Source organism: Arvicanthis niloticus, chromosome 1 (assembly GCF_011762505.2).
Source record: "Arvicanthis niloticus isolate mArvNil1 chromosome 1, mArvNil1.pat.X, whole genome shotgun sequence".
Classification (NCBI taxonomy): Eukaryota; Metazoa; Chordata; class Mammalia; order Rodentia; family Muridae; genus Arvicanthis; species Arvicanthis niloticus.
In genome coordinates, this window is record NC_047658.1 from 14,532,617 (window position 1) to 14,547,599 (window position 14,983).

The 14,983-nt window shown below is 46.5% G+C and overlaps 1 protein-coding gene across 3 annotated transcripts; it reads left to right on the forward strand.

Moving 5' to 3' along the window:
• The first annotated feature begins 2,514 nt into the window (after positions 1-2,514).
• Positions 2,515-14,365, forward strand: LOC143433751 (protein C19orf12 homolog). Of its 3 annotated transcripts, none has more exons than XM_076932428.1 (3): positions 2,515-2,838; positions 7,990-8,142; positions 12,667-14,365. In XM_076932428.1, exons 2-3 carry the CDS (start codon positions 8,001-8,003, stop codon positions 12,912-12,914), a joined length of 390 nt encoding a protein of 129 aa, XP_076788543.1. In that variant the 5' UTR covers positions 2,515-2,838; positions 7,990-8,000; the 3' UTR covers positions 12,915-14,365. The 3 variants fall into 3 exon arrangements, with proteins under 3 accessions (XP_076788543.1, XP_076788532.1, XP_076788552.1); XM_076932417.1 differs by having other exon boundaries at positions 2,516-2,833; XM_076932437.1 differs by lacking the exon at positions 2,515-2,838 and adding an exon at positions 2,925-3,062.
• The last annotated feature ends 618 nt before the right edge of the window (positions 14,366-14,983 follow it).

Here is a 14,983-nt window from a genome sequence, read left to right on the forward strand (position 1 = left end):
AACTCTGGGCTTTGCCATGAGAGGACTTCCAGCATGGGATTGGGGAAGGAATGGCACTGGAAGCCTACCCACTGTAAGGTAGCTGACATGTTACAGTCAGGAGGCTATAGGCGAGGGAGAGATGGAGTAAGGTGGGGAGAAAATGTCCCTGTCAGTTACATGAAGATGACCTTAACAGGTGTGAGTTCACTTATGCATCCATCCCCAGAGACCCAGCTCCAGAGGCAGACTCAGAGTCACCTGCAGATTCCAAAGCCTTTTGGAAGGCTCAAACAGCAGGTCTTCAATGCTGGATAATGTGTGTGTGTGTGTGTGTGTGTGTGTGTGTGTGTGTTTTCAGCATTTCTGTGCCCAGTGTGTTTCAGCCTCCACTCCAGTTGGTTAGCTGCTAGAGTTGAATAGACTAAAAATTCACCTGTCCAAGACTGAATGGATTGGTTTTTTTTTTTTTTTTTTTTTGAGACAGGGTTTCTCTGTGTAGTCCTGGCTGTCCTGGAACTCACTCTGTAGACCAGGCTGGCCTTGAACTCAGAAATCCGCCTGCCTCTGCCTCCCAAGTGCTGGGATTAAAGGCCTGCGCCACCACCGCCCGGCAATGGATTGTTTTTAAAAGTTAAGAACACAGAAATCAGGCGACCTCAGCCTGATTCCTAGCACCCACACAGGGTAGTTCATAATCACCTATAATTTCAGTTCCTGTGGTGTCGGTGGTCATTGCCTCAGTGGCACATGCATTCTTGTTCACATACATTCTGCCCTGTGCCCTCCCCCCAAACACACACAGACAACACACACACAGAGACAACACACAGTAGTGTTATTTGTAGTGGGGGCCTCCATGCTTCCCAGGACTGGGCACCTGGCCCTCCATCAACATCTGTTGACTTAGCCTTCAGTGGGTTCTGCAGGGGACAGTGCTTGAATGGCATGAGGTAAGAGCCATCTTCCCAGAGTGTAGCACTGGCATGGGCATATCTTCTGGGACTTTCCATAGACTTCATTCTCTTGTGGGAAGCATGAATGGCCTAAAAGCTGGGTGTGCAGTTCAGGATATGAGGGTTTTCATTTCTCAAGATAATCTAAAGCCACAGTGGTCTGTGATGGTTTACTTAACTTTCAGTGTGACTGGACTAAGAAGTATCTGGTAAGGTGGGCATGGTGTGTGGTCCTGTGTTTTCAGAGTTCTTTGCCACAGCCTTAAGAGCTGTCCTGAAGGTCACGGTACTTACCATTTTGCTAAGGACATTAGATACACCAGCCATGCTTCCCACCATAATGATAGTGGACTGAATCTCTGAAACCGTAAGCCAGCCCCAATTACATGTTTGCATTTATAAGAGTTACCTTGGTCATTGGATCTCTTCAAAGCAATGAAACCCTACCTAAGAAGGAAGCTGGGTCCGGGGGATGTATGTGTGTGTGTGTGTGTGTGTGCTTTTATATTAATGTTTATCTTTATTCTTTTTCAATTACATGTAGGTATGTGAGCATTTGAGTATATGCACATGAGTGCAGGACCCTGAGGCAAGAAGAAGGTGTCATATCGCCTAGAACTAGAGTTACAAATCATTGTAAGCTGGCATGTAAGTACTGGAAATTGAGCCCGGGTCCCCTGGAAGAGCAGTGCTCTTAGCCAGTGAAGCATCTCTCCCTGTGTATGGTAGTTTTTGAGGCATAAACTCCATATGTAACCCAAGGTGACCTTGAAGATGGATTTATTTTTCAATCTTTTATGGCATTATAATCTTCCAACGGCCCCTTACAGCCATCTGTGACATATTCCCAAGGGTTCATCCAGAAGTCAGCTCTACACACCATATTTGGAAATCTAATATTCATCAGTGGGGTTTGAAGTAGGGTCTAATTCTTTTTCCATTCTTAAAAAAAAGTACTATTTGGCTGTGGTGTTGCATGATTTTAATCCCACTACTTGGGAGGAAGAGGCAGAAGGATTGCCACAAATTCAAATCCACTGTGTTCTTAGGGTACTTAGGCAAAGGAGACAACAGGCAAGTCAGAATCTCGAACGTGCCACTAGAGGGCGCTGCCCGCAGGCACACTGAAGTGCTTTTCTCCTTAGATCTACTGAGAGCAGGGAGCTAATCTATTCTTAGCCTCAGTTGGCTCTTGATAGTCACCCAAAGTCAGGCAAAAGCTCCTACTCGAAAGCGCACAGAATTTCCCACTCCAGCCGGGAGAATCTTGATATTAAAAGGACTCAGAAGCTTTTTAAGAAGACAGAAAACAAATAATATGACTTTGCATAGGAAATCATTTGTATTCCTGCAGCCGGTCTTCACCTCCCCCACAAGGCAGATCGCATTAGGGGCCACTTGGACCTAGGCTGGAGTTCACTCGCTACACTTTTCATTTGGGTGGCATTGGCTAGTCCAGCCCCTCTGCATCTAGTTTGTCAAGGACAACCGCGCCTACTCAGCAAGACTTTACTCAGGGTTAAAGTTCACACTATTGGGAGAGTTTTCAGATTTGGCATAGTTCCAGGATCTATAGTATATAGAGCTGCCTAGCGTCCTTGGGGCCAGGAGTCGGGGACTGTTTCCTGGGCCTCTCTTGATCTTTTTTTCTGTTACTCTTTGCTTTCCTCCCGAGTGGCTTTCTTTGCCCTGCAAGTGGAGTGGGCTCTTTTCTGACCCTAGGAGGTCTGAAAGCTACATCAGCCCCTGAGAGCCCCACACAGCTCCTGACAGCTCAGCCTCCTGTAGCATCTCCCACGCCCAGGATCTTGTGTGGGGAAAAGGGCCCTGGCAGATCACAGATCCAGCGCAGAGAGCGACCCAGGAGAACCTTCCAGGAGCGGTTCCAGATCCTAAACGTGAGGTTGGGCATTGAGTGGGGGTGGCCAGGCAGAGGGTTGGAATGGGAGGCAGCATGTCCATGTGACACAAAGTCCTCTTCAGACTCTCCCCGTTCCCCCAAGGCCATCGCTTCCTAACAGGCAATAGAGGTCGCCATTGAAGACAGCTATCCAGCTGTTTACTTACATGACGAGGACTCTAGAGATCATTACTCCAGGCAACCCAGAAATCCAGAGGATTCAGGAGGTGAGAGGGCAGAGTCAGAGTGGCAGTAACTTAATAAAGTCTCTCTGTAGCTGGCAGAGCAGAGCCGGCCTCAGTGCCCGGGTAGTCCCAGACTCCAGCACTGTAAAGGTGCATGCAGGGAGGCCGGAATCTGCGGAGCCGGTAGGGACCCTAAGGTGTCAGGCACACTGCTGGAGCTGTTCATCTCAGTGCAAAGGAGCCGAAACATTGCCAGTCCTAAGCTGCAGCGCCAAGGTCAGAGTAGTGAGCAGCTCCATGCACTTTCAGCTGCAGCCTAGGTGCTCCGGAGTCCGCATGCGCAGTGCAGTGGCTCCCACAGTGTATGCCTAGCTCCTAGGGGACCACAATGCTTGGCCCAGAGCAGTAGGGAACCTGGGCTCTAGTTAGGGATGGCCAGGAAGTTATGTTAGGGGCTCTAAAGGCCAGATTAGTTGGAGCTGTTGCTGAGAAGCGGTCTTCTATGACTAAGGGTGCATGCAAGGCCCAGTGCAGAGGGCACTGCACTGCTGAGTGCTGGGTGTCTGCCCCAGGTTAGCTCAGTCTGCCAGCCATGTAGTGAACCTACCACTCACCACTTCTGATCTTTCAAGAGAATCAATAAGGCCTAAGAAGTATGTAAGATTTTATTATTGCTGTTATTTTGAGACAGGATCTCACTATGTAACCTTGCCTGGTCTTGATCTGGGAGTCCTACCGTAGCCTGCCCCATGCTGGGGTTACAGGAGGGAGCCAGCACACCTCGACATCTTCTGATTTTTGAACACCAGCAGTCAAGTAATTATACAATTTTGTGGGGTGGGAAAAGATGGTGAACTTTACAGGGGACAGAGTGCAGCTTGGAATCTGTAAATCCCAGAGAGGGGAGCAGGATAGTGATTTTTGGCCAAAAACCTGTTTTCCACTCAGTTTCTGGTTTGTTTCTCCCCGTTTTCTCCACCCGCCCCCCCCCCCCCCCACACACACACTTCCTTCCTCTACACTGGGGATTTGAAGCCCAGCTTTGTCCATGATTGCTATAAACAACATGGAGCCCCATGTTACTCTGAGGCCTCCTCCTCTGTCCCTCACAACTTGATTGGACTCAGGTCAGGCTGCTGTCCAAAGGTTTGAGTCTTCACCTCCTCTGTGTATGTCCCAGAGCCCTGCTGTCATCTTCCCAGCAGTCTTGGTGACTGTAAGACATCAGGGCTCCCAGTTAGCATTTGTCTTCCCTGTGGCTGACAGATGGATTTCCAGTGACCAGGACCTGTTTCAAGGACAGCATTATTGAAATACTTGTGCTTCTGTGGGAAGGTCCTGTCTTCTGCACCCTGATCTTTTTTCTCACAGACAGAGGTGACTCTGGGAAGAGGAGAATGGGACATGTTACCTTGCAGTCTCTTGAGCCTGAAGAATACAGGAAGTGAAATGCTTTCACACAGACTCAGGGTCCCAAACCTTTCTTTCACAACAAAAGCCTGTTGCTGCCATAACTTCTGAAATATTATTCAGGAAATCTAAGCAGCCCTGCATGCAGTCAGAGACTGCAGAAGCCCAGCTGGAGTGGAACCTTTCTTGCTCAGCTCTCCTGCCCTGACACCCGCTAAAGAGCCTGGTTTGTCTCCTGGCAAAGCTTGTCTGGGCTTGGTAGAGGTTGAGAATGGCATGTGCACGTTGCCTCATTGTCTGCTCTATGGGTTTTGACTTAAAGTTATTCAGAGCAAGTCTGGAGGTAGATAATCCTCTGAGTAGGTAATCTAATCGAGGGTGAAATGGGTGAGTACGGTACCACACCCCCGTCCACGGTTTTACATTCTGTAGTTCTGGATACCCACAGCCAGATAGTAAGAGAAAACATTTCAGAAATAAACAATTCATGAGTTTTGAACACTATATAAGTTTTACATCATGGGCTGTTCTGTATGGTTAGAATTTCATTCTGAATCCTGTGATGAACTCAGGTAACCTCGTTTTATTTAATAATGGCCCCAGCCGGGCGGTGGTGGCGCACGCCTTTAATCCCAGCATTTGGGAGGCAGAGGCAGGTGGATTTCTGAGTTCAAGGCCAGCCTGGTCTACAGAGTGAGTTCCAGGACAGCCCGAAGTTCCAGGAGAAACCCTGTCTCGAAAAACCAAAAAAAAAAAAAAAAAAATGGCCCCAAAGCTTAGGAGTTACAATGCAAAGACACCAGAATAAAGGCTGAAAGGACTGATTAACCGTGTTCTCAGGCACCTGCTGGAGTCTCCGAATGTATTCCTTATGGATGACGGGGCTGCTGTGTGCATCTCTGTCCTAACTCCTTCCCATGCCTTGTCTCATAGGAATACACTATTTTGAGGGTGAAGATCCTTATTCTTCGTTTTTGGAGTGGTACCTGTGTGCTGGTGTGAAGCTGGCCCTCAGAACCAGATCTCCACAAACCTTGCATATCTTACTCTGTGTGGTGTCCTCCAGTCCTCTGAGACCTGGGCTGCACCTGACAAAAATCCCCCAAAACTGGTAGTACACAAAAGCTAAACTAGGAAGTGGTTAGCTACTTTACAGATTGGTGGTGGAGTATTAATGTTTTGAAAGGAATGTATTTATCTAAAGTTTATCAAAATGGATAAGGAAGCCAGAGACTACAGCACAAACCTACAGTACTGGGGATTAGGAGGCTGATACAGATGGAGCCTGGATTCTAGGTTAGCCTGGGCTACATAGCAAGTAAAGAAGTCTCAAAAGAAGTGGAAGTGAGAAAATGAGACATTTCCAGGCCTAGAGCACAACATACAATGTCCAGAAGTTCTTATATAGCCTTTGTGGCAGTATGGTGGCTCCATGGGTTCCTTATAGGAGCCCAGAACTCCCAGAGTCTGAGGGACAATTTTACATTAAGAGATTCTGATTCTGCATAGTTCTTGGGTATCAAGAGAAACCCACCAAAGCCCAGAAGAACGTCAAGCTGCTGACAGTAGCCTAGGACTCCCTCAGGAAGTTCCCTCAGCTGAGTAATGCCTCAGCCTCCTTGGAGCAGGAAGTGTCTCTTAGAAGTATCACTTCTGCTGCTTTTTTCAGCAGCCTTTTGAGGTGGCCTGTCAGTCTGTGGGCTCTCCTTACCCACCAGCCTCTCTGTGGGGCACTGGGAACCTCACCTATAGCTGTGCCTCTGTCTGTCACTTCTCAGCTAGCAACACAGTGCATCCTAGCAAACTGCTCTCAGGATCACTGTTTTTCACAGCTGTCTGTTGTTTTCTGTATCTTGCAAGCTCCTGGAAGGCTCTTGTTTGCTTGTAGGGCAGGCAATCTGGATCCCACTGTGTAGCCCAGGCTGGTCTCAGAGTCATCTGACCTTTCTTCTTCTACTTACCAAGTGCCAAAATTGTGTCTATGAGCCACCATGCCAAGCCTCAGGAGATGTTGGCATTATTTTGTTCTGTGATTGTTTCATCTTGGTAATTCATACGATTCCTGGTTTTCTTTATTATTAATTAACTAAATAATCATTATTCTTTTTATCTTGATAGACAGTCTAGCTCTCTAATTGAGGCTGGCCAAGGGTTCATAATCCTCCTGCTTTATCTTCCCATGTACTGGGAGTTCTGCCTTGTGGAACCAAACCTTGGTCTTGGTTCTGCCTGTAATGTCCCAACAGGCTCTGCAGTACCACCATTGCTGTCTCATCAGTCAATCACTCTGTATCCCCTTGCTCATCCTTTAAAAGGTCCCAGCCTATAAGTGGTCTCTCTCCATCTTTTATCTCTTCTCTACAGCACTGTTCATGTCAGACATATGGTCTCCCATATAGAATTGTATTTACAGCTCCATTTTCACTCCATCTTCATGCTAAGTGTCTGGCTCTTGTCTCCAGGTCACCCAGCAGTCAAGTGCCAGTGTGGCCTCAGAGTCTTGTCCTTTCCCCACTTTCTGGCTTGGCTTAAATATCTTGTCACATCAAGGGGCCATCTGGTTTTGAGTTTTCTGTTTCCTTCAGCCTTTAAACTTTGAAGATTTTGTGAGCCACTTGAAAGGGTGTTGGTTCCTAAGCAGGGTGTCTTTGTCAGTCTCTCTGATACAGGACAGAATCTACTCCTCCTCCATTGTTGACAGTTTTTCAAGGACCTGGACCAAACTTGAGGACCCAAAGTTTTCGGATTTAGAACTATGTTTGCCAGACTGCCTGAACAGTCTGGGAGGGCCAAACCAGGATGATGGTGGCCTGTGAAAGCCTCTCTAGAGCTGGCAGAAACTTTATACATTGGAGGTTGCGTGAGCCACTGTGAAGGTGCTGGTGTGAGAGGTTAGGCTTAGCTTGCTAGGGGCTGGTGAAGTCTGTGGCTGAGGCCGCTTCCTCATTTGACACAAGTCTGAAGTTAATCAGAGGGCAGAAAAGACCTTTCATCCACTTGGCAGCTTCTGTAGCGTGTTAGCTCATGCCCAGCCTCTTGGCTTCAGAGAAGCAGAAGGCTGTGTGCCTGTCAGGCACACACACGGCCAAGCAACTCTTCCCAGAAGATGGGAGCTCTTCCTAAAATGCTATAAAGTGTTATGCTGTGTTAACATATGAATAAGTGTATTAAAACTCCCTTTCAGCCGTGAGGTATGGTGGTATTATCTGTGTTATTATCCCAGCACTCAGAAGTCCAAGAGAAAATGATTATGAGTCTAGATTGGTCTGGAATACGTAGCAAGCCTTTATCTCAACAAACAAACACATAAACATGAAAACATGGACTGGAGAGATGACTCAGAGGTTAAGAGAACTGTCTATCCTTCCAGATAACCTAGGTTCCATTCCCAGCACCCACATGGTATCTCACAATGATCTGTAACTGCAGTTCAGGGGATCTCTGTCTTCTGAGGGCACAGACATACATACAGCAGAACACATGTACACACTTAAAAAAAAAGCATAGAAGATGAGCAAACGCAAAAAAACCCCACCTATCTCTTTGAATCATCTTTTAGGATCTGCTGAGATGCCCAACGAGGTAAAGGACATCATAGAGCTTCTGTGCCTCATAGCCAAGGAGAAGAAGATGAAGGCAGCCATCAAGCAGCCTGAAATGGGTCTTGTGGCTTCGGGGTTAATGACTTTATTTGGTGGCGTGGCTGGTTTTGGTGAGTGAGATTGATTTTACAGGTACAACCAGCCATCGGGCTACCATAAAATGTCAAGTTTCAGGCCTGTCATCCCTGCCCCTGCGAGGCAGGAACATTGGAAGTTCAAGGTTAGCCTGGGCTACATAGTATGTTTCAGGCCTCCAGCATGCTTGAGGTTTTTGGAAACACATGGAAGAATGACCTGGTAAGAATGGTGTCTACCACATGGCCTGTGCAGAGAGTTCACAAGGCCCTGTCCTGTCTCTATGGTTTGTCCTGTCAGAACTACAGCTTCTGAGTGTCTGTGTAATGGAGGATTCTCTTGCCCTTGGTGTTTGTATTTCTCAAAGCTTCAGGGTACCTTTCCTCCAATGCCAGGAACCCTTTCCCCTTGGGTTCTGGGAATCAAACTTTATCCCTCAGCAAGTGCAGCCAGTGCCCTGCTCTTAACCACTGAACAAACTCTCCAGTCCCTCCTATATTTTGAGCTATGATCTCTGTGGATGTCACGCTGGTCTGAAACCACATATCCCAAATTGTACCTCAAATCTGAGTTCCTCATGCCTCAGCCTCCAGAGTGCTGGAAGTCCAATCATGGTGTTCCCTGTATTAAAACAAGCAAAGAGGAGGGCATCTCCCAGGGGTCTTCAAAGAAGCAGTGACCATGTGCAGGGCTATCTGTTTCTTGATCATCAAGGAGCAGCTTTCCCTTGGGACCAGAAGCTGTGCTCCGAGGCTCCTCCCCACCCCCCACTACACACTACCACAGCAGCTGCTGGCTCTGAAGCACCAAGGGAGCAGGATTCTTCTCAGTGCCCCCTGTGTCCTCTGCCCCAACACACTCCTGTCCTCTCCTGCCAAGGCTAACTTCCATTTAGCCACAGCCTGTCCTGCTGTGCCTCTCCCTCAGACACACTGCTCTCTGGGCACTTTGTTTTGCTGGTCCCTTCTGCTCTGCTCTTCCTGGCTTCTTAGAGGGTCCTGGGAACATTCTTTGACCCTAAGGGGCCCAGCCCCACCTCATTCTGATAAACCCCATTGGCTGACCAGACAGCAGAAGGTGTGATCAGTGCAGTGGATGCTTAGATCCCAGGTTGTCTCTCACCCTGCAAACCATCAGTAGATGTGTTTCTTAGTCGTTCTGCCCCACCTTATCTGGATCCTGTGTTAGGTTGGTTAGGCTTCTTGAATTACACCAAGTAGGAAGATGTTGGCCCCACCCACCTTGTTCTCACCTGTGACCTGATGCAGTGACAGGTGGGAGTTACCACCTATCTCCTGAGTGAAGTCCTATTCTCTGGCTTCCACCTAAAGGCAGATGGGGCACTAACTTGCCTCCCAGACTTCCACTCTAGGCCGTTTCCCTTCCTCCAGGGGGCGCTAACGAGCTAGCCTTGCTCCTGTCCTGTTGCTTCTCCCTGCCCCACTCCCTCAAGGCTCTGGTTCCATCTTGTCCTCTGTTCACAAAGAACCTCTGGACAATCATGTTTATTTTTGGTCCGTGTTCATTCTTAGACACCAGTATTGCTGCTACTACCAGCACCAAATGTTCACCCTTCTGTTTTGCCTGCACTCTTTTCTTCAACCCACTTTAGGGGATGGAGTCTGGAACTTAGTAAGCTGGTTATCAGACTACCTCACAGCAGGGAAGATGGGGCCCTTGGATGCTGTAGCAGAGTGAGGAGGGTGCCCACTTTGAGGGGAAAGTGTGTAGAGACACCTTTTCCTCTTGTTCTGTGTGAAAGGGGTAACCAGTGTTTGTCCAGCCTAGGACTCCTCATCTGCTTTGCATCTGTGTGCAGATACTTGAATTAAAAACAAAACATTAAAAAAAAAATGCCTTTTCTGGGAGAAAAAAAAAGCCATTTCATTTTGGAATAATAATAGCTATATGTAAAATTGCAAAGATTGTACAGAAAACCCCTGAGTTTCTGTGATGCAGGTTTAGTTTTAGTGGGAATGTGTTTCCTGGTAGGAAGAGGGGACTGAGCAGCCAGCACTAATGCAGTGCTGTGAGATTTCTGTTTGACTGAACAGTACTCAGTGGCCTTCTTTTCTTCCAGTTGCCACTATTTTTTTTTTTTTTTTTTTTTTAACTCGAGAAAAGTCTCACTATGTAGCCCTGGCTGTCCTGGACTTGACTATGTAGATTAGGCTGGCTTTAAACTCACAGAGATTGCCTAGCATCTGCCTCCTAAGAACTGGGATTTAAAGGTGTGGCCACTATGCCCAGCTAACACATGTTTGTTTGTTTGTTTGTTTGTTTTTTGAGACAGGGTTTCTCTGTGTAGCCCTGGCTGTCCTGGAACTTGCTCTGTAGACCAGGCTGGTGTCAAACTCAGAGATTCCCTACCTCTGCTCCCAAGTGCCTCCCAGTGCCAGGATTAAAGGCGTGGGAAATTACCACCCTGTGATGAAACTTTGTAATTTTATCTTATTTAAATGAGTATGAGGTAGCTGTCCTCAGACACACCAGAAGAGGGCATCAGATTCCATTACACATGGTTGTGAGCCACCATGTGGTTGCAGGACTTCTTAAGCACTGAGACATCTCTGCAGCCTGACACTTTGCTTTTATAACCTTATTTCCTTAGTCTATTCTGACCCGTGACAGTTTCTTAGCCTTTCCTTGTTTTCCTGACCGTGATAATGAGGGAGGTGGGTGCTGGCAGGTGTTTTATAAAATCCTCAGTTGTGGGATGAGCTTCTCACAAGTTCTGATGTGAAGTATCTTCTGCATCAGTCCAGGGGTACATGACATCCTGTGGCATCTCCAGTGATGCTGACCTTGGTAAGTTGGTCAAGGTCATGTGTGCTGGGTTTTTCCACTCTTAAGATTTAGGTTTCTCAGCCCATATTCTGTCCCTTGGGAATGACTCACTAGGTCTATCCAGGCTGCATCTGTCACTGTCTGATTCTTGATACATACAATTTATGGGAGGCTTTAAAGATACAGATCTAATGTGCCCACTGGCAGTAGTTGTCTGGCACACAGAGAAACCCTGTCTTAGAAAACAAACTACAGCAGCAATAAAACAAAATTAAAAAATAAAAATTAAAAACAATGTTTCATGGAGGAAGGGACTTTGTTGGGGGGAATCAGGAGGGGGTTTGAGATGTAAATAAGGAAAGGCAGACAGACAGACAGACAGACAGACAGACAGGATGCATGTCTGTTAAGAGCTTGCTGGCACTCGAGCTGCTCTCCCACCCTTACCCCACAATACCAAGCACCTGGAAAAACAATGAAAGCAGAATCTAAAAATAATGTTTTCTGACTTGGCTAGGTCGCTGGCATACACTTATGATACACAGCTGAGATGCTGAGGCAGGGGGATCAAGATCTAGACTGCCCCTAGCTCCATAACTCAAAATCAGAAGTAAGAGAAAGTAAAGTAAAGCCCCTTTTGGAAAGAGAACTGGTAAATTATGTTAGGTTTGTTTGGAGGAAAGGAATGACAGAATCTAAAGAGAAAAACTTGACTTGTGCCTATGTTCATTTCCCATGTGAGTTCTTTCAGAATTTCATAAGTTCAAGAGCATGTTTCTTATTATCCATTGAACTGATCGACTTGATTACAAGCTTGAGTTATTTTGGAAGGGGAAATCTCATTTGACTGGCCTGTGGTCAAGCCTGTGGTACATTTTCTTTCTTTCTTTCTTTCTTTTTTTTTTTTTTTTTTTTTTTTTTTTACGATTTATTTTATTTATATGAGTACACTGTAGGTGTCTTCAAACAAACCAGAAGAGGTCAGCAGATTCCATTACAAATGGTTATGATCCACCATGTGGTTGCTTGGAATTGAACTCAAGAACTTTGGAAGAGCGAGCAGTCAGTGCTCCTAACCACTGAGCCATCCCTCCAGCCTCCATTTTCTGGATTGATGATCAATGTGGAAGAGCTTGGCTCACTGTGGGCTCTGCTATTCCTAAGCTGGTGGCTCTGGGTGCTATAGGAAAGCAGGCTGAGCAAGCCAGTGAGCAGCGCTCCTCCGTGGCCTCTGCACCAGCTGCTGCCTCCAGGTTCCTGATCTGACTTCCCTCAGTTATGGAGTGGGATCTGAGTTCTAAGATGAAGTCAACCCATTCCTCCCCAAGTTGTTTATTGTCAGGTGTTTTATCACAGCGATGGAACCCCCAAGACAGCCACACAATGGGAACATCCCGGCCTCCCAGCCTTCTCATGAAAAGGGGTTTCCTAGAAGATGCATTTCTCTCTTGGCTTTTCCTTTGTGGAGACAGATTGTTCTGGGAGTCACAGGAGTGGGGGTGTTCTTCAGCTATGAAGGGGATCTTAGTTGGCCCAGTTCAGAGGTAGGGAGGGTGTAAGTGGGGGGCATTGGAAGAAACAAATTTGAGTATCAATTATCTGGACCAAATGGACCAGAGACCACATCAACCTTTGCCCTGCTGAGTGCCTGGCAGAAGCTGAGCTTGCTGTGACCTGCTCCTGAATGTGCCCACTTGTCATGACAGTGGCAAGAAACAAAGGCCATTGTTGGAGAATAAGGCTTACTAATTGAGCCCTTCCTTGTCTTCCAGTGTGGAGCCTGTTCAATGGAAAGGAGAGTGGACAGCCCGTTTCTGAGATCTTAATGAAGCTGCCACCAGACGAACAGCAGAAACTTGCAAACAAAGCCAAAGCCATCATCAAGAACTTGGATTGGAAAGATGTTCGGCAGCTGACTGCTCTCGTCAAGAGCAAGCCGGACATTCTGCAGAAGCTCTTGGCTATGCTAACAACCTATATCACTGAGGAACTGAAGGCTGAGATCCGCTATGGTGACTAGGTCACTCCCCCTGTGGAAGAGCATCAATTGCTAAACAATCTTTTCTCCTCTATCTTTCGTTTTTAAAACTGGGTTTCTCTATGTGATTCTGGTTGGCCTCAAACTCATGGTCTTCTTTCCTGAGCCCCTTGAACAATGAGACTACAGGCAGGCATTACCAAGCCAGGACATATATAGTTTTTTTGTTGTTGTTGTTAGAAGTCTTTAAATTCTTATTGCTTCTCTTTTTTTGTTTGTTTAGGATTTTTTGCTTTAGTTTTGCTTTTGTTTTTGTTTTGAGACATTATCTCATGTAGCCCAGGCTGGCCTCCAACTCTATGTAGCCAAAGAGGACCTCGAACTCTTGGTTCTCCAGCCTCCATCACTGCCATGTGTTGGGATTACAGAGATATACCTTTATGTAGGCTTCAGTAAATTCTTTTGAAAGCCATTGTTTTGAAATCACTTTCCATGGAATTCCTCCAGGAGGGAAACTTGTGACAAAAGAGACCTAGGATCCAACTTCAAGGTTTTGAAGCCACTAAGCTGCTAGCACCAGAAGCTGGAGTTTGGCCTGGTGTCCCTCTAACCCAGAGCTTTTGCTGGAGCACCGAGTGATAGTCCCTCAGTTTTTACAAACAGATTTGAGACATGTTTTCATGTGAAATAGTTTTAGTCTAATGTATGCTATCTCTGAAGTGGGGGATCCCAACCTCAGATATTTCTAACCGAAGGTCTTCATGACGTTGTATCGTTTCAACTACAACCTGACTATAATCAAATTAGTAATAAATTACTTTTTCCTGAAAAAGATGTGTCTCAGGAAGTGGGAAAAAAAGGGCTGCTGCAGACACTGTGGTCTGAGCAGAGGCTGGGTTCTAGCAACACATTCATGATTTTGTTTGTTTGTTTTGAGACAGGATCTCTCTCTCTCTCTCTCTCTCTCTCTCTCTCTCTCTCTCTCTCTCTCTCTCTCTCTGTGTGTGTGTGTGTGTCTGTGTGTGTGTGTGTGGCCCTGGCTGTTTTGGAACTGGCTCTGTAGACCCAGCTGGCTTCAAACTCAGAAATCTCCTGCCTCAGCCTAGAGTGCTGGCATTAAGGTGTGCAGCACCATGCCTGGCTAGCATCCATTCCTAAACCATCCTCTTTTCAAACTCTGGCTCTCATCTTGACTTCTGTCTTTTCCTCTCTCTGCTTCTTGAGTCAGCAAGAAAATGTAATTCAGCAGAAGTGGATGCCCACTACTTAATCTGCACCCTAACCTGACCTAGCACTCTAAGAACAGAGTCCCCTTCCCTGGGAATTAGACTCAGTCCATTCTCCCACCTGGGGACTTTCCTCAGCCATCTCCTGCATTCTTCAAATCCTCCTTTGTCACCATTCCTTCCTTTCTGCTGACTATATTGACAAGTATATCAGTTCTTCTGTATTAAAATTACCAACAGCTTCAATAAAGCTCTTAGGACAATTCAGTGAAGGAATGATAGTCTGTTTTGCAAATATCACTCTGGACAACTTTCTAAGTCTGTGCAAAGCAATGAAGCTGAGCCCCATACCTAATGACATGGAAAAATTAAGTCAAACAAACCAAGAAGTAAAAGTAGGAAATCCTTAGATGAAAAATGTACAATAACTTGGGCTAGAGAGATGGCTCAGTGGTTAAGAACACTGGCTGCTCCTCCAGAGGACCTGCGTTCCTTCCTAGCACCCACATGGCTGCTCACAACCATCTGTAACTCCAGTTCCAGGGGGTCCAATGCCCTCTTCTAGCCTCTGAGGTCACTGCATGCACATGGTATACAAATAAACATGGAGGTAAACTCTCCTAAAGACAAAATAATAAAACACTTTTATTTATAATAAATATGCAGTGAGCACATGTGATGAGTTGAGCTCCATCATTCCTTTAAACCAGAAAGGACTAGAGAAATCTCAGCTTTTAAGACTGTTCTGCTCTCACAGAGGACCCTGCCATGGCTCACAACCTCCTGTAACTTCAGTTTCATGGGATCTGACGCCCTCTTCTGGCCTCTTTAGGCACTGCACTCATGTGCACACACCTACCCACAGACACACATGCATACATATAA